The sequence below is a fragment of the Bidens hawaiensis genome, unplaced genomic scaffold (genome assembly GCF_021521415.1).
Source record: "Bidens hawaiensis isolate Kalapana, Puna unplaced genomic scaffold, B.hawaiensis_p1.1 tig00029260_1, whole genome shotgun sequence".
NCBI lineage: Eukaryota > Viridiplantae > Streptophyta > Magnoliopsida > Asterales > Asteraceae > Bidens > Bidens hawaiensis.
Window position 1 is genome coordinate 186,442 of NW_027494815.1, and position 19,197 is coordinate 205,638.

The 19,197-nt window shown below is 40.9% G+C and overlaps 1 protein-coding gene across 1 annotated transcript; it reads right to left on the minus strand.

Moving 5' to 3' along the window:
- Positions 1-10,029: 10,029 nt before the first annotated feature.
- LOC143578368 (uncharacterized) lies at positions 10,030-10,434 on the minus strand. Its single transcript, XM_077061965.1, has one exon. It carries the CDS (start codon positions 10,432-10,434, stop codon positions 10,030-10,032), a length of 405 nt encoding a protein of 134 aa, XP_076918080.1.
- Positions 10,435-19,197: the final 8,763 nt, after the last annotated feature.

Below are 19,197 nucleotides of genomic sequence, written 5' to 3' on the forward strand. Positions count from 1 at the left end.
AACGAAAACATTGGGGCGAGAAGTTGCTCTCCACAAGACCTGGGAGGAACTGAAGGAAATGATGATGAGAAAGTTCTGCTCTCGCGCAGAAATCCAGAGTCTACAACAGGAATTCTGGAACCACACCATGGTAGGAACGGATATCGACGCCTACAACAACCGGTTCAACGAGCTTTGCCAGTTGGTGCCAGACATGGCAAACACGGAGGAAAAGAAGATCGAGAGGTATATTTTTGGGTTACCTCCTGTTGTTAGGGTTCCGCTCAACGCCGCAGCGCCTCCAACTTTTGATGAGGCGGTAGCGCGGGCCATCACCCTTACAAGGGATACGGTCCGTGCGGGTATGTTAACTACGCGCGGAATCGAGCAGCGAACCTCTGATCCCAAGAGGAAATGGAACTCTCACCACCGAGGGTCCGACCCCAAGCAGCCACCGTTCAAGAAGCAGGAGAGCGCAAGGACTTACGCGATTCAGGCCGCGGAGCCACCACGAAAAGGATACAGCGGGCCTCGCCCATGGTGCAACAAATGCAAGTATCACCACGAGGGTGAATGCGCAAGAATCGAATGCGCCAAATGTGGCAGACCAGGGCACAAGACGATGAATTGCCGTGTCAGAGAAGCTGGAGCAAGCGACAACTGCTACGCATGCGGGAAGCCAGGGCATTTTAGTCGGGATTGCCCGCAAAAGGGGAACCAAGCTCGCGGGAGAGCTTTTGTGATCGGCGCAGGCGAAGCTAAAGAAGAGCCGAATGTGGTAACCGGTACGTTTTTGCTTAACGGACATTTTGCATCTGTCTTATTTGATACTGGCGCTGACCTAAGTTTTATATCCGCTGAGTTTAAAGACTCCCTAGGCCTAGCAACCAGTAGGCTAGACACGCCTTATACTATAGAACTAGCCAATGGTAGGCAGTTATGCGCGAACGAAAGAACTGAACAATGTGTAATAGTCATGGGAGGTCACGGGTTCAATATTAATTTGTTGCCAATAGACTTGGGAAGTTTTGACATTGTGGTAGGTATGGATTGGTTAGTCGAGAACCACGCGGAAGTTATTTGCCATGAGAAGCAGGTTCGGATCCCACTGTTGAACGGAGAAACCTTGGTAATTCAAGGGGAAAGAAGGGGAGTTGCGACGAAACTGATTTCGTGCCTAAAGGCGCGTAAGTGCCTAAGGAAAGGGTGCTACGCCTTCCTGGCGCATGTCGTAGAGAATAAAGGAGATGAGCGAAGAATTGAAGACTTACCAGTAGTGCGCGAATTTCCAGAAGTTTTTCCTGAAGATTTGCCCGGATTACCGCCGCCGCGACAAGTCGAGTTTCGTATTGATTTGGTCCCAGGAGCTGCGCCAGTAGCTCGAGCGCCTTATCGATTAGCTCCATCTGAGATGCAAGAGCTATCCAATCAGTTACAGGAACTATTGGATAAGGGTTTCATACGCCCAAGCTTTTCACCTTGGGGAGCTCCAGTACTGTTTGTTAAGAAGAAGGATGGTTCGTTCAGAATGTGTATTGACTACAGGGAACTGAACAAGCTGACAGTCAAAAATCGGTACCCCTTACCGAGGATTGACGACTTATTTGACCAGTTGCAGGGATCCAGTTATTATTCGAAGATAGATCTACGGTCAGGATACCACCAACTTAGGGTCCATGAGGAAGATGTGCCGAAAACAGCCTTCCGATCTAGATACGGCCATTATGAGTTCTTAGTGATGCCTTTCGGGCTAACTAATGCGCCGGCTGTATTCATGGATCTGATGAACCGCGTATGCAAACCATACTTGGACAAGTTTGTGATTGTGTTTATAGATGATATTCTGATTTACTCACGGACCAAGGCCGAGCATGAGCAACACCTGAGATTGATTTTGGAATTGTTGAGGAAAGAAAAGTTGTATGCGAAGTTTTCCAAGTGCGAGTTTTGGCTTAGAGAAGTTCACTTTCTCGGTCACGTTGTAAACGAGAAAGGAATACACGTTGATCCTTCCAAAGTCAAGGCCATCGAAAACTGGGAAGCGCCAAAAACCCCAACTGAGGTGAGACAATTCCTAGGACTAGCTGGCTACTATCGACGCTTCATTGAGAACTTCTCCAAGATAGCTCTACCTCTGACCGCGCTAACTCAGAAAGACAAGAAGTTTGTTTGGGGCGAAAGTCAGGAAACAGCATTTCAAACGTTAAAACAGAAGTTATGTAGTGCGCCAATTTTGTCTTTGCCCGAGGGGATGGATGACATCGTTGTTTACTGCGACGCTTCATATCAGGGACTTGGATGTGTCCTTATGCAGCGAGACAAAGTCATAGCGTATGCCTCACGCCAACTCAAGACCAATGAAAAGAACTACACAACGCATGATCTGGAACTTGGAGCGGTTGTCTTCGCGCTAAAGATTTGGCGCCATTACCTCTATGGTACAAAGTGTATAATCTTTACGGATCACAAGAGCCTTCAACATATATTTGATCAGAAAGATTTAAACATGAGGCAACGAAGATGGGTGGAGTTGTTGAATGATTATGATTGTGAAATTAAGTACCACCCTGGAAAGGCGAATGTGGTAGCAGACGCGCTAAGTAGGAAGGAGCGAATAAAAACGCTACGAGTCAAGGCTCTAAGGTTGACCATTCACGCAGATCTCTCTACCCGCATCCGAGACGCTCAGCAAGAAGCCTTGAAACCAGAGTTTGTTAAAAATGAATGCCTTGGGGGTATGACTAAGAGTTTGGAGCTTAAAGAGAACGGCAATCTATATTTCGCTAACCGCATATGGGTCCCTCTCAAGGGAGGATTGCGCGAGCAAGTACTAAACGAAGCTCACAAGACACGGTATTCCGTACATCCTGGCGCAGACAAGATGTACCAAGATGTTAAAACGCTGTATTGGTGGCCCAATCTTAAAGGCGCCATCGCGACGTATGTCAGTAAATGCCTGACGTGTTCGAAGGTGAAGGCTGAATACCAGAAACCATCAGGGTTGCTTCAACAGCCAGAAATTCCCATGTGGAAGTGGGAACAAATCTCTATGGACTTCATCACCAAACTGCCAAGGACACCTGGGGGTTACGACACGATCTGGGTTATTGTGGATCGGCTAACTAAGTCAGCGCACTTCCTGCCGATCAAGGAAACCGATAAGATGGAAAAGTTAGCCCGATTGTATATTCGAGAAGTAGTTTCAAAACATGGAGTCCCAGTGTCCATCATTTCTGATAGAGATAGTCGGTTCACATCAAGGTTTTGGAGATCGTTACAAGGAGCTCTAGGTACTCGCCTTGATATGAGTACAGCTTATCATCCTCAAACGGATGGGCAAAGCGAGCGAACAATCCAGACATTGGAAGATATGCTACGCGCGTGTGCAATCGATTTCGGAGGTAGCTGGGATACTCATCTCCCATTGGTTGAGTTTTCTTACAACAACAGCTATCACACAAGCCTCAAGGCTGCGCCGTTTGAAGCTTTGTATGGGCGCAAGTGTAGATCCCCACTGTGCTGGGCTGAAGTGGGTGACAAGCAAATGACTGGTCCAGAATTGATCCAAGAAACAACAGACAAGATTTTTCAGATAAGGGATCGCCTTAAGACAGCGCGCGACAGACAGAAGAGCTACGCAGATGTGCGAAGAAAACCATTGGAGTTTCAAGTAGGGGATAGAGTACTGTTGAAAGTCTCTCCATGGAAAGGAGTCCCCCGTTTCGGCAAGCGAGGAAAGTTGAATCCGCGCTACATTGGACCATTTGAGATCCTGGAAAGGATCGGTCCGGTTGCTTATAAACTCCGTTTACCCGCCGAACTCAGTGGAGTTCATGATACGTTTCATGTGTCCAACCTCAAAAAGTGTTTATCTGATGAAACGTTGATTTTACCGTTGGGAGAGGTTCACATCGACAAACAGCTGCACTTCGTAGAAGAACCTATAGCAGTAACCGATTGGAAAGAACAAAAGTTACGCAGAAGCAGAATCAAGTTAGTAAAGGTTCAATGGAACTCGAGGCGTGGGCCTGAATTCACTTGGGAAAGAGAAGACCAGATGCGCATGAAATACCCACACCTCTTTCAGAGCATGGCTTCTGCCAGCAACGTCTCCTAAATTTCGGGACGAAATTCGCTTAACAGGGGGAGAATGTGACACCCGGTAAATTCCCAATCCCTTAAACCAAGTAATCAACCTAAATATTAGGTAATTATGTTATATGCGCCCTGCGTGAGCGCGCCATGTTAAGAACCAGCGCGTGCATTTGTTATGTGCGCCCTGCGCGAGCGCGCTATGTTAGAATCAGCGCGTGCATTTGTTATGTGCGCCCTGCGCGAGCGCGCCATGTTAAGAACCAGCGTGGGCATATGTTATATGCGCCATGCGCGAATGTTTTGGCTTTATGTTTTCATGCACCTTAACGTTATGTTGTCTAATGGGCTGACCATCCCGCATGATGCTAAGGCGGGTGCATCCTAAATCGTTTATGCGCTTGCGGAAGGGAACTAACCTCCCCGCATGGCGGGAACATTGAGAGCTAGTTTGTCTGAAGCTCCAAGATGGAATTGACTTCAACATAACTGATCACTATGTTGAAATACCAAGACCACCTGGAGAATCTACAAATGAAACTCAATGTCCCTAACTGCGAAAAGGTTACGCACCTACCTGCAGCAAAGAAATGTCCTTCACGCAGAAAGCTATGCGCACAAAGTGATACGCACAGAACACTTAGTCTATTCTCCAGACGTAAGGAGATTACTCCCGCCCAAAAGGAAACAGTAGCGTTTTTCAGAGATTTTCCACTTTTTACTGTACACTAACAAAAGTACCTGAAAAAGCACAATGTAACACGAAAAGTCAACTGTCAGCCACCCTATTCTCACCAACCCCAGACCTGCATGTCCTGACCAAATCAAATCAAAATCTTTTATCCACTACTCCACTCTTAAATAAATAATAATAATTTCCATACTTTATCATCATTACCCCTAGATATGAAAAGATTACAATCCCCTAAAGCAAGGGATTGTGTTCCCTTGAGTTTGCCTATAAATATGTAACCTAAATTATCACCCAAAACACACTTCAAAGAACTGCAAACTTGCACTAATCCTCTCTCAAGCATCCGTTGTTTTCATTTCCGATCCTGTTACTAGGTAAGCCGAGAATATAACCTTGAGATCTACTTTCCAACCCTTATATTCTCCTATTTCTTGATCTTAATATATATACTTCTTGTTATTTAATCGTATTCTAGACCTTCAATTCCGAGGCCAACACCAAGAAAACCCGAATCTCGATTTAATCCCTTAACAAGAACCACAGGTGAGTCTCACAGCCCCTATTTTCACTGTTTTCACTATTTTTAAACTGTTTTCGGGGCGAGGGACACGTACTTAAATAATATTTTATCATGGTATACTTACAAGCTATGCAAGCGATTACGTGTTTAAATTATATTTCATGATGAGCAATGCGAACGGTTATCTAAGGTTTTCGATGTATGTGCGCTAGAACTCGAGTAAGTGATCACTTTACCATTGGAACTCTAAGGGTAGGGACTGCTGGTTTGATCCACCCACTCGTAGGGGTCGCACCTCTTTGCATGGACGAGTGCCTAGTATGGTCATGGGGCAGTACTATGGGTTTGAGCCCGCTCGTAGGGGTCACACCTCTTTGCATGGACGAGCGCCTTGTTTTCCGGCACAACGTCCGCGCGTAACCCGTGGGACGGAATTATTGATTAGCTCGTAGTGGCAGCGCCACTTTGCATGGACGAGCACATTTTCCTGAAACGTCCGCGCGTAACCCGCGGGACGGAATTATTGATTAGCTCGTAGTGGCAGCGCCACTTTGCATGGACGAGCACATTTTTCCTGAAACGTTCGCGCGTAATCCGCGGGACGGTATTACTTATTTTAGCTCGTAGTGGCAGCGCCACTTTGCACAGACGAGCACAGTTCCCAGAAATGTTCGCGCGTAAACCGCGGAACGATTTTATCAGAATATGTTGATAGAACTATGTTTTACCAAGCATGTGTTTTAATGATGATATCAGAATTATGTTTTAGAATGATTTGTATCAAGATTTTGATGCAATACGATTTATCAAGTTACTAAAACTTGTGAACTCACTCAGTTTATACTGATTCGAATGTTTTTACGTGTCTTTCAGGAGATAACTAGGTAGCGCATGGAGTCACACTTAGAGCACCTCACGCTGAACATCTAAAACTAGCTTTTTGGAAGATTTTAGTTCTATCCCTTCGATGCGCGTGGTTGTTCCCGCCGCGCAAGGGGATATGGCGTGGAAATCTTCAACAGTTTTTATACTTGGATGTTTTTATGTAATTTTTAAACAATGTAATGTATTTGTATTAAACTTTTCATGCGCAATGAAAATCTTTGAATGTTTGCAATGGCCCGTGCTTAATTATCAATCCCCACTCGCGCGCGCCCGGCTGTTTCCGCCGCTCAGGGCCGGGTGTGACACGGGGCTGAGTTGGTTGTTAAGTGCGAAACGACTCATAAACGCGCATATTCGTTCAACTAGCAACTTCCGGGGGTATTTTGGGAATCCTTTGTCACCGGTATTAGCTAAGGGAGGTTTTGGTAAATACAAGGCCCCGGGGGCTGTTGTAATTGAACTTGGTAAGGCCGAGGCTTTAGGTAAATCAAATCATGCTAGAATGCCTCGTAGGATAAACGAGTTGATTCGGCCCGTTAGTAGTTATTGTTCCTAATCCGATAGGAGTTTGATTTTTGGGAGTACTTAGGGGTTCTCTAGCTCGAGGTGATTTCATGCCTTGTGTCAGGTGAGTTCATGATCCCCCTTTTCACTCTTTACAAGTTTTGGGCTAGCATACACACCTAACTAATTTTACTCAATAAACCGTTTAAATGATCTTGCGTAGGCTTACTTGTGTCATGGTATCTCTTGGATGATATTTATATATGTATACACATGTCTTACCTTATGGCCCATAGGCTTACTTGTATTATAGTATATCTTAAGGTGTTATATATGTATGTTTACCCATGTGTTACCCTATGGCCTATGATTAGTGATATTGGTTAGTCCTTAGTGACTAAGGATGCTTACTTGTGATATGGTATATTTTGGGATTATATATATATATATATATATATATATATATATATATATATATATGAGCATGTGTTACCTTATAGCCTAAAATTGTTGATGTTATTTAGTTCCGTGTGACTAAAAATGATGTGAGTAGGCTTATTGATGTGTGTGTGCATGGTGATCACTGCCAGGTCAAATATATTACTCGGGTTTTCAAATCCCGTGGTGAAAAGGCCCGTGTGGCGTGATCATCATATTGGCAGGTTAAATATATTACCCGGGTTTTAAAATCCCGTGGTGAATAGGCCCGTTGTATGTTAAACCGTGATCGGGTCAAATATATTACTCAGGTTATCCTCGTGGTGAAGAGGCCCGTATCATGTGTTTGAATGTGTAAGCCGTGACCGAGTCAAATATATTACTCGGGTTTGACTCGTGGTGGAGAGGCAACTCTAATCGGTAAGCTACAAGACCTATTCTTGTCTGGCCGATCACATCATGGATTCCTTGCATCATGGATTCCTTATGGATTCCTTGTCTGGCCGATCACATCATGGATTCCTTGCATCTCTTCAGGCAACTCTAATTGGTAAGCTACAAGACCTATTCTTTCAACAATCTTGAATGGTCCAACAAAATGTGGACCCAACTTTCCTTTCTTCCTAAAACGAACAACACCCTTCCAAGGTGACACTTTAAGCAACACTTTATCTCCTTCTTTTAACTCTAGCGGTTTTCGTCTCACGTCAACATAACTCTTTTGTCTATCATGTACTGCTTTCAGTCTCTCCCGGATTTGAATCACTTGATCAGTCATTCGTTGCACGATTTCAGGACCAGACGATTGATTATCACCAATTTCAGAACAACATATTGGCGTTCTACACTTTCGCTCGTATAATGCTTCATATGGTGCCATTTGTATGCTTGTGTGATAACTGTTGTTATACGAAAATTCCATTAGAGATAGGTGAGTATCCGAACTACCACCTAAGTCTATATCACAAGCGCGAAGCATATCTTCTAATATTTGAATCGTCCTTTCGCTTTGTCCGTCGGTTTGTGGGTGATAAGCAGTACTTAAATTCTAGAGCGTACCCATCGCCTTTTGAAAACTTCTCCAAAAATTGGAGGTAATACGACTGTCTCGGTCAGAGATAATGGATAATGGCATACCGTGCAATGATACAATATTTTCCATATACAGTTACGCCAGCTTGTCCATACTAAAGGTTTCTTGAATTGGAATGAAATGAGCAGATTTGGTCAGTCTATCAACAATAACCAAAATGGCATCATTTTTTTGAGAAGTCTTAGGTAATTTCATTATGAAATCCATAGTAATCATGTCCCATTTCCATATTGGTACTTCGGGTTGTTGTAATAATCCTAATGGCTTCTGATGCTCAGCCTTAACCTTTGAACATGTTAAACATTTAGCCACATACAAGGAAATTTCTTTCTTCATTCCAATACACCAATAATCATCTTTAAGATTATAATACATCTTGTCGCTACCCGTTAGCATCATATACTTTGACTTGTGGGCTTCTTCCAAGATTTTCGCCCGTAAACTTCCAACCAAAGGTACCCAGATTCTTTTCTCTAACCTGAGTATATCATCATCACCTTTAACTAATTGATCTATTGCATCGTTTTCTTTTTCGACCTTTATATTATCTTGTTCTAGTGCTAACTTCTGAGTTTCTTATATTTCGGTTAATAGATCAATCTTTATTTCTATCCTTAGAGCTCGAACTCTTTTCGGCCTCTCGTGTTCCTTCCTACTCAAAGCGTCAGCCACCACATTAGCTTTACCTTCATGATAGACAATTTCACAATCATAATCGTTAAGCATTTCCATCCATCGTCTTTGTCTCATGTTCAGTTCTTTTTGATCAAATATGTGCTTCAAACTTTTATGATCAATATAGACAGTAAACTTTACACCATATAAGTAATGTCGCCATAACTTCAAAGCGAAAATTATAGCTCCTAACTCAATGTCGTGAGTGGTGTAGCTCTTCTCGTGAACTTTCAACTGTCTTGAAGCATAAGCAATTACTTTCTTCTCTTGCATCAGAACGTACCCCATTCCAGTGTGCAATGCATCACAATAAAAATGAAGTTATCTTCCCCTTCGGGTAAGGCTAAGATAGGTGCATTTGTTAATTTCTATTTAAGAGTTTCAAAAGCTTCTTCTTGCTTCGATCCCCATTCAAATTTCACAGATTTTCGGGTCAATAAAGTCAAAGGAACCGCTATTCTTGAAAAGTTTTGTATGAATCTTCCGTAATAGCCAGCTAATCCCAGAAAAATTCTAACTTGTGATGGGGTCTTGGGTTTCTCCCATTTTGTAATAGCTTAAATCTTGGTTGGATCAACTTGGATACCTTTCTCATTAACAATATGTTCGAGGAATTGTACTTCGGACAGCCAGAATTCACACTTTGAGAATTTACAATACAACTATTCCTTCCTCAATGTTTCTAATATAGTTCTGAGATAAGCTTGATGATATTCTTTTGTCTTTGAATAGATAAGTATGTCATCAATGAAGACAATAACAAACTTAACCAAATAGTCGGTTCATCATATCCTTAAAAGTTGCCAGAGCATTAGTGAGTCCAAAAGACATGACAGTGAAGTCATAATGTCCGTATCGGGTTCTGAATGCCGTCTTTGATATATGTTGTTCTTGAACCTTCAGTTGATGATACCCGGATCTCAGATCAATCTTAGAAAAACAACTCGCCCCTTGCAGTTAATCGAAAAGATCATCGATTCGTGGTAACGGATATTGATACTTGATCGTAACTTTATTCAATTCCCGATAGTCAATACACATTCTCATCGATCCATCTTTCTTCTTGACAAACAATATTGGAGCTCCCCAGGGCGAAGAACTCGGTCGTATAAACCCCTTTTCCAATAGTTCATCCAATTGCTTTTTCAGTTATTTCATTTCAGTCGGTGCCAATCTGTAAGGAGACTTAGCAATTGGAGCTATTCCTAGAACTAGATCGATTCTAAACTCAACTTCTTGGTCAGGTGGGATTCCAGGTAATTCATCAGGAAATACGTCCTTAAATTCGGAGACGATTGGAACTTCCTCCATATTTTTAGGTTCAGGTTCCTTAGTTACGTTTGCCATAAAGGCTAGGCAACCTTTACTGAAACAGTGATTTGCCTTGATTTTTGAAATGATTCCAATTCGACCAGATTCCTTGTCGCCAGCTATTCGAATAATCTTCCTATTCGGAGTTAGTATCTCTATAGCTTTCTCGTTACATAAAATTCGGGCTTGGTTGACGGCTAGCCAATCCATTCCTAATATAACATCAAATCCAGCTAACTCCATAGGTAATAGTTGTAATGGCATATCATGTCCGGCTAAAGAAATATAACTATTTAATACTTCAGATATTCGGATTAGATTTCCATTAGTCGTTTCTACTTCATAATGGTTATTTAACTTAGCTAGGGGTTCATTTAACAGATTACAAAACTTATAATTTATAAAACTTTGATTAGCTCCAGAATCAAATAAAACCCTAGCATAAAGATTATTGATAGGCAACGTGCCAGTAATCACGTCTGGTAATTCTCCCACCTTCTGAGTGTTGAGCATAAATGCGCGGGCATTCCCCCTTTTTCCTTCATTCTCGGCACCACTTCCACTGGCGCCTCCAACTACCGATTTCTTCTTTGTGCATTCAGCACTAAAGTGACTTTTCTCACCACAATCAAAATAGACAATAAGTTTCTTTTGGCAGTCTTCTTCCTTATAACCTGGTCTCTTGCAAAAATTACACGTCGAAAACGGGTCAAATTACTAGAATCAACTTTGGGAGTTGGCTTTAAACGCCTCCCTTCATGCCTGTTTCCACAGTTTTTACACAACGGCTGATTAAACAAAGTCGACCTTTCCTTTCCTTTTTCAAACTTTCTCTTTTCACCAACATCACGCTTGTTTTCAATCACAACTTTTCTTTCCTCATCTCGGTTCCTAATCATACTATCCATCAAATAACCTGCAAGCTCAATAGCAGACTCGGTCATTGCAGGCATTGTGATCTCACAAGATCATGGATCTCCTTCAGCAAACCATAAATATACCGGGCTACTTTGTTGTTTTCGGGAGTAACCAAGTGTGGTACGAGTCAACAATATTCAAGGAATTTGGTGTTGTGTTCCTTGTTATTTATCCCAATAACTTTATGATTCCAGAGCTTGATCTGGTCCTGATCAATCTCGTGAACAGGACATAACCTTTGCTTGATCAATTCTTTGAAAGTTTTCCATTCGAGATTATACAGATTCTTTCTTCCTTTCACGTCAATCAAAGTATTCCACCATTCCAGTGCTTCACCCTTGAACATCTGGGATTAATACTGGATACTCTCCTCTTCGGTACATTTACTGATAATAACTATAGACTCCATTTCTTCTAGCCAGCGGAGTGTAACAATCGCACCTTTCTCTCCATAAAATTCTTTTGGTTTGTACACCTGGAAGTTTTTGAATGTACATCCTGTACTGAATTTAACCCTTTTTACTTTTATTGGATCATGATCTGCAGTAGAGCTCTCATAGCCCTCATTCTTCTTTTCATTTTCATCTTTAGCCATTTAGATTCTTTTCTTTTTAAGTGCACAAACACACTATGGCTCGGTTGCACTTGTTTCATTGATTTTGATTTGGGCAAACTTTTAGAATTTGCCGTGTGTTCATGGACCATTTTTATTAACGGAGTAACGTCATCTTTCATTAATGGTGTAACCGCTTCATTAATCATCTCATGGATACCCATAATGTACTCTTCCGGTATTGACTTAGTATTGTTTTCAGGAGTTTTGGCTTTATCAGCTTGACTCGTTTGACTTTCGTTTCTTTGACCAAACATTCTTTAATTCCGATAAATACACAGATTAAATACACAGTACACACGATATTTTATTTCTTTCGTAAACTTATTACAGAGGGACAGGAAATAAAACATGCTTAAACAAAACATTAATATAATTCTAGTCCCTAGACCATTTCTTAACCAGACTCTTCATTTGATCACACTTCTTGATGATTTTGTCACTTATCTTCTTCTTTTTAATCCTTTCGTTTCTTAGCTCATCCATCACCGAGTTGGGTTGGTTAGAATACCCTACTGGTGCGGATGCAGAAGGAAAAAGATAAGCTGTTTCCCTTGGGTACAAGTGAGGATTCGCCACATATACTTGCATCTCTTCGTCGGGAATGTTTGTTGTGTAAAATTCCTCGACGAGACAGGCTTCCTCCCGTCTCTCATTTGCTTGTTCAGATATAGTCGGTACGGGTCCTCAGTACGGTGGGAAATTAGGAACCTCAGAATACTGAATTGGTCCTTTACTTGGTCCAGCTATGATTTGATAACCTGGTGGCGGTGATCCAAAGTGCCACATACTCTTGTTGGAGTGGCAGTCCATCCAACTAGATGATTCAGTACTAGTCTCTTGTTTAACCCTACTTATACCTCCATTTACCCAGAAGGATAGTAGTTTGAAGTATCAGTCAGCGGAATACCTTCCAAAGTGTCGCTCGATATTTCTATCGGCATTTCAGGGCTACCTGGAGCATAACGTAGTTGGCTTCCATAAGCCATATATGGATCTATGTGATTAACAGGATACATCGGATTCATTGGGATCGGATTAATCAAAGGGTTTGGATCAACTAGATTCATATACATTGGTTCAGTCAGATTCACCGATACAGTTGGTCGTTTGGGACCAAAATTGGTACTAGCTTTGTCAGACGGCTCAGACGAGGGTGCAGGGTTTGATCGTCTTGCTACCCTTCGTTTTTGTCTGTAATAATTAGTATATGACATCTGCATAAATATATACTTAGGGATAGATAGGACTACCAATCATAACTTATCCCTACTTATTACATAAATGGTTAAAGCTTAGGTACTAATTATGTTAATACCTAATTCACTGAAACCGATGGCTCTGATACCAACTTGTCACACCCAATCCTTGTATACCATCTATCATCATATAATTACCTGCATTGGTTGGAAAAACACGTCAGCTATATGCTGGTGAAACGTTGACTCGATAAAACAGTTTATAACAGTCGTTAAATACAAATATAGTTTTCTATTTCACAAACACAGCAGGAACGCCTGTCATTTCCGGGATTTGTACCACTGCCATACACACACAATTCAAAGGTTCCCCGAGTATATAGCCCCCTGTTTGGAGACAACCTTCCCCTAGGCTATGTAACCCTGTTGGAGAACTGGTTATGACTGACTTGGTTTTGTATACCAATTATCAGTAATGTATGGATCCAGACACATGTGTATTCAGTCTGAGTTGCTTTTTATTATCTATTTTGAATTATAACAATTTTAGAGACAATAATATCATGCAAACATTTATCAGACTCTTTGCAATAAACAACCTGTCTATTACAAGAGTAAAATTAGTTCAGACCATAAAAGGTTAACGTGTTCACCTTGTATTATCAGTTGGTGTTATCAGAACTTCTTTTCTCGGTATGCTATTAACCTATAATTATAATTGGCATGCATAAGTACCTAGTTGTTAATATTCAGCAGACTTTAAGTCTATTTCAGTTTAGCAGACTCGAGGTCTGATTAGCAGACTCTTAGGTCTGATTCAGTTCAGTAGACTCGGGGTCTGATCAGCAGACTCTTAGGTCTGACCTAATCTTAGTAGAGTTAAAGTCGTTTTACGAAAATACTTTGGATTTACATATGACGTTTGGAATAGCACGCTTTGGCCTAATAAAGTATATCACATTGGCAAACTTCTCCAGGTTAGTAAACGAGTCCCGCGGTTGATAGAGATGTGTACGAATTACTTTCCTTATGCAAGAAGCGTCTACTAATGATATCCCCCTTCCAGTTACTACGTGCCCGTCAAAATAATAGTTTTGATAACATTACTTCACACAGAGATAACATTATTATATTCAATAAAACATTATTTGGAAAATCAGTTAAGTTTAACGACTATATCCATAACTAATTTCTAATAACCATATAGTAACGTAACTCAACCATAATCCTACCTTAATCGGTTAGTCGATGAGTAAGAACTAAGAAAACAGCAGCAGTTCAGCTCGTGCTTTGCTTTATGGAATCAACAGCTCGTTAAATAGGGCAACGACACCTAGTTCCTTTGCAAAAACAGCCCTCGGCACCTCGGGATTTTCTAGCACGCTTACCAATGCTAAATATGTGAGAAATAGTGTTAAAATGGGATGAATGGGGCTAGACCCGTAGCTGCCTATTTACAGCCTCGAATTGTGCATCTTCACGAAGCACGAAGATGTAGGCTAGAGCGGTTCACGACGCGCGAAGGTGCATGGGAGGTGTCGGAATTTTGCATGTCAATCCTGGAGTGACACGTGTTGACACGTAACCTGATAAACTTTGAATCGCGTGCCAGCAACTTCGCGACACGCGAAGTTGCTCAGCCTTCATCTTCGCGACGCGAGAAGATGCATGAAAGTTGAAATTTTCATTTCCAGATGGCATTTTTAGTCCAAAATTAGATGAGGTATTTTCGCGGTGTTACACCTGTGTGCATGCTTTCTTAAGGTCTTTGAAATCAATACACATCCGCTAAGTTCCGTTACTCTTGGGGACCATGACTGGGTTTGTGACCCAGGACTGGTATTGGATCTCATGGATAATACCAGAATGTAATAGGTCCTGAACTTGTTCATTCATCGCTTTCGTCCTTTTCTTTTGAACAATCGACGTATACGCCGGATTCACCAGTAACTTTTGCTCAGAAATTTCTCTTGGAGCCATTATCATGTCGGACGGCTGCCAGGCTAAAACACCAGTGTTTTTGATAAGTAACTATTTTAAGAAAACGCGCACCGTTTTCGAAATCGAGGGCCCAATGGTGACTGTTTGTTCTGGTTATTTCGAAATAACGACCCACTTCTTCGGCTCAGTCCTTACTACCATTTTCAGAGTCTTGGTGGGCTGGACCCCTTGTCGCAAAACAATGCTTGTTCACCCGTATAACCGCAACCCCTGTCCTTGTAAGAACTCCTACTACCTCATGTGCGTTGGATGGATTAGCATTAAAATCTCTAATCGCTTCTGGTCCTAAGATGATGTCGTGTTTTGATCTTGGGGGGAGGACTAAGAACTTTACTTCTTCAGTTCGTGAATGGACTCCATCACTGAGTGTAACCAAGAACGTTACAACCCCCCGCGGGTGCATAACTTCATAGCCAAATCCAACCCTGGAGCATGGATGGGCATCAAACGCGCTTTATCATCCTCATCTAATTGTTCAAAACACTGCTCGTACATTATATCAGACGTATTCCTGTGTCAAAGAAAACGTACCGGGATTTATAATGTCTTAATAGTGCTGTTGATGTGCTAAAAGTAGTCTAATGAAAACACGCTAATCTAGACACTAAGTAATATTCTAGACTCTTAACTTAATTAAAACTACTAACCAGCAAGTGAACTGGTCGACTCTAGTGCAGCTAAGTAAGTCTGGATATTCAACCTACAAGACTCTTTAAATTACGTAAACTAGCTAATTAGACTCAACTAATATTGACACGACTATTTGTTTGTTAAAAGGGGGGGTTGGTTTAAAAAAACTAAATTAAAACTAATTAAGAAAAACAAGTAAAATAAATGAAAACACAAGTTTGATTAAATCAGATGATGATGATGAGAAAACTACCTAAGCTAAAATCCCCTAAATTTTAGTTGTTAATTAACCGGGAAAATATTTAGTTATGGACTGGGATCGTAAAATAGACACTTAAAAGAAAACCCGAACAGGACCCCTTACCCTTCTCAAGAGACACTTATTGGTTTCTAATAAGTTTTAACACACACCAGTATTAAAAATCAAGTTTCCTTACGGTCACCTTATAGCGCGGAAATTAAAGGAAATTTAATTGATTAAATAGACAATAATAAATAATGAAACCTAGACGGACTTGTTGGGCCATATTTATGGTTTATGCTTTATGTTTTTGGCTTAGTTTTGGGCAACATTATGTAAACCGAAATCAAGGGATTTCGGTGGGCTTCGTATGCACTTGGTCTTAGGTATGATATAACTATATATATGGTGTACACAATATATGTTAGGGTTGGTCGATCATTGGTAATTGTTAGCTAAACAGAGAGTATCACCGTGTACACAATATATGTGTGTTTTGAAGCAAGATCCATCGTGTTTATTGTGTTACTTGATTGTTCTAGAATAGGTTCTTTGTTAGATTCCGCCTAACAAGGGACTTACAATTGGTATCAGAACCTATAGACATATTCTAGGCTTGGTTAAGGCGATATCATTGATTCTAAGGGTGATTTTCGGCTAAAGATTGGGTGAAGAATTCTGGAAATTGAAAAAAATTTGTGTTCTTCGGGTTGTAAAGACACTTCTGGAAAAGATTTGGGTTGATCTTTGAGTTAAATTCAAATCTCTTCATTCTCGGGATTTGACTAAATCTCCAAAGATTACCATATCAAGAATTTTGATAGTTTTTGGCATATTTTGAAGGTTCTTGGGCAAAATTGATCGTTTTTGATGATCTTATTGAATTCTCGGAAAGATTTGATTGTTCTAGGTGGAGTTATTGGGTTCTCGGGAATATTTGAGTGTTTTCGGCTAGTTTTGTTTGTTCTCGGTCAACTTTCGGTGTTCTCGGGCATTTTTGATTGTTCTCGATCAACTTTTAGTGTTCTCGGGAATTTTTTATCCTTCTCAGTCAACTTTCAGTGTTCTAGGGTTACTTATCAGAATTCAGAGTTCTGGGTCAAGGATCTCGGGCTTTGGAAAGCATTGGGCTCATTTGTTTGGGCCATGGATTTTGTTCACCTAGACCTCTATTTTGTTGGGTTTGTGTGCTTTTGGACTGCAGTGTAAGATGGACCAATTAGTCAGTATGTCTTCAAATGTTGCTTTACATCAAGAGCTGGTCTCAATCATGGGAACTGCTACTCGTGTACCCCATTTATTGTCTCATGAGGTGTAAGAATCCGAATCCCGAGAATCCTACAGTTGGTATTCATCCATAATACTTATAAAAATACTTAAACTTGAAAACAGTTCATTCAATTAAAACAACCAATTCAGAGTATAATTCAATGGAAAACTATAATTAATAAAATAAGTTCCCAAAACCCGGGAATTATGCCCAAAACCAATTTAAATGTATTTGATAAATTTTTTAAAAAGAAATGTTCAATATTTAAATCTTCCATCCACATATGCCCTTCATCGTCCAAGTAGCTTCGTGCACGTCCAAGCGGTAAGGCATCCTCCTCCTAACCTGAAACTCACACTAACATGCACACAAAGTCAGCTTGAGCTGAGTGAGTTCAAGTTTTAATAAATAACATCAATAATTAAAAATCATAATAGTCATTCCAAGAATTGTAAAATAAACGGGATATAACAGTTAGGCCATCATCATCAATGATAATCATACTTTTATATGTATATATATATATAAATATATATAAACATCCTTAAAATTATATATATCATCCAAGTAATAACATTAGGGTCGAGCACACGTACAACCCAAACACGTAACATCTCATCCAACGTATGCAAACACGAAGTAGGCATACGTAAACATCCGTAGTCGATAACGACTACTAAACATCGCCAAATATTGGCCATACAAACATACATACATACATACATACATACATACATACATACATACGATAATATCATCTCAAGGCCTACCATATACAAGTAAGCCCATCTAAAATAATTTAATCAATTCATCAAGCAAAATCGCTTAGGTGTGCATGCTAGCCCAAAATCTTAAAAAGAGTAAAATGAGGCATCATGAACTCACCTGATACAAGGTACAATTTCACCACAAGCTAGAGGACCCCTAAGTAATCCCAAAACTCAAACACCTGTCGGTTTACATACAAACATTACTAACGACATCAAAAGGACTCGTTTATCCTACGAGATGTTCTAACATGGTTCGAGTCACATAAAGCCTTGACCTCATCAAACTCAATCATAACAGCCCCCGGTGCCTTACATTCACCAACACGACCCTTAGATACTCCCGGGAATAAAAAATTCCCAATTTATCCCTGGAAGCCCTAGGTGACACTAACACGCGCGTTTAAGAGTCGTTTAGGCCATTAAAATCCAACTCAGCCCCGTTTGGACCCAATATGATGAATTCACAGCCAACAAGTCCACACGACGCTACACGAGTCAAATGGGTCGGTAACTCGCAAGTACAACGCACCAACTATTCAATAAACGCAATTGCGCGTTGTACCGACCCGTTTGAGTAACCGTCGACCAATTCAGCCCCATAACGTATAAAAATGATTTTTCAACAGCCCGTACATCAAACCAAGTTCACCCGAGCTAAATTGGTCGTTAATCACTTCAACCCTCGCGTTAAACACAACAATCAACAATTCTTGTCAACCGAACACAATCTTTCAAACTACAACTAGTTGACCAATCTAACGAACACCAACGAACATGATTTTTAAGTATGATATACTAGACATACCTATGAGGATTTTGGTGCAAAAGCCTCAACCAAAATAGTCCCAAAAAGGTTAGAATTGACAGCCACCCGGCAAGCCTACAACACGCAATTTAACGATCAATACGCGTGGTATAAAGATCAATTAAGGTGTAAAAGAATTGGGGAATCGTAGAACTAACCTTCAATTGATGTTTTATGCTCAAAACTTGTCTGGAAAGAAGAAAATCATAGGGGGGCGCACTATGCCGATCGGACAAGGGAAAGGGGTTAGGTTTATGATATAAAAATTTTTCACATCTAGCCCTTCAAATCTTAAAGAATTAACATCTTGGTTGAAAAGTTAGATGTTTTAACGTACCGGGATGACGAGAAGGTTTTCGAGAAATGTCGGTTAAATCCCGAGAAATATACATACTTTACAAGCTTCGAATCCTTGAACCGAAAATTAACGGGCGTTACATGAGGGGTTCGCCGAGTGGAAGTTCAGATTTGAGAAATATGTGAAGATAAAGGATGCAAAGATCTGGAGGACCATTTTCAGGGGTCCTCAGATCATCACTTATCAGAAAGAAGGTACAGG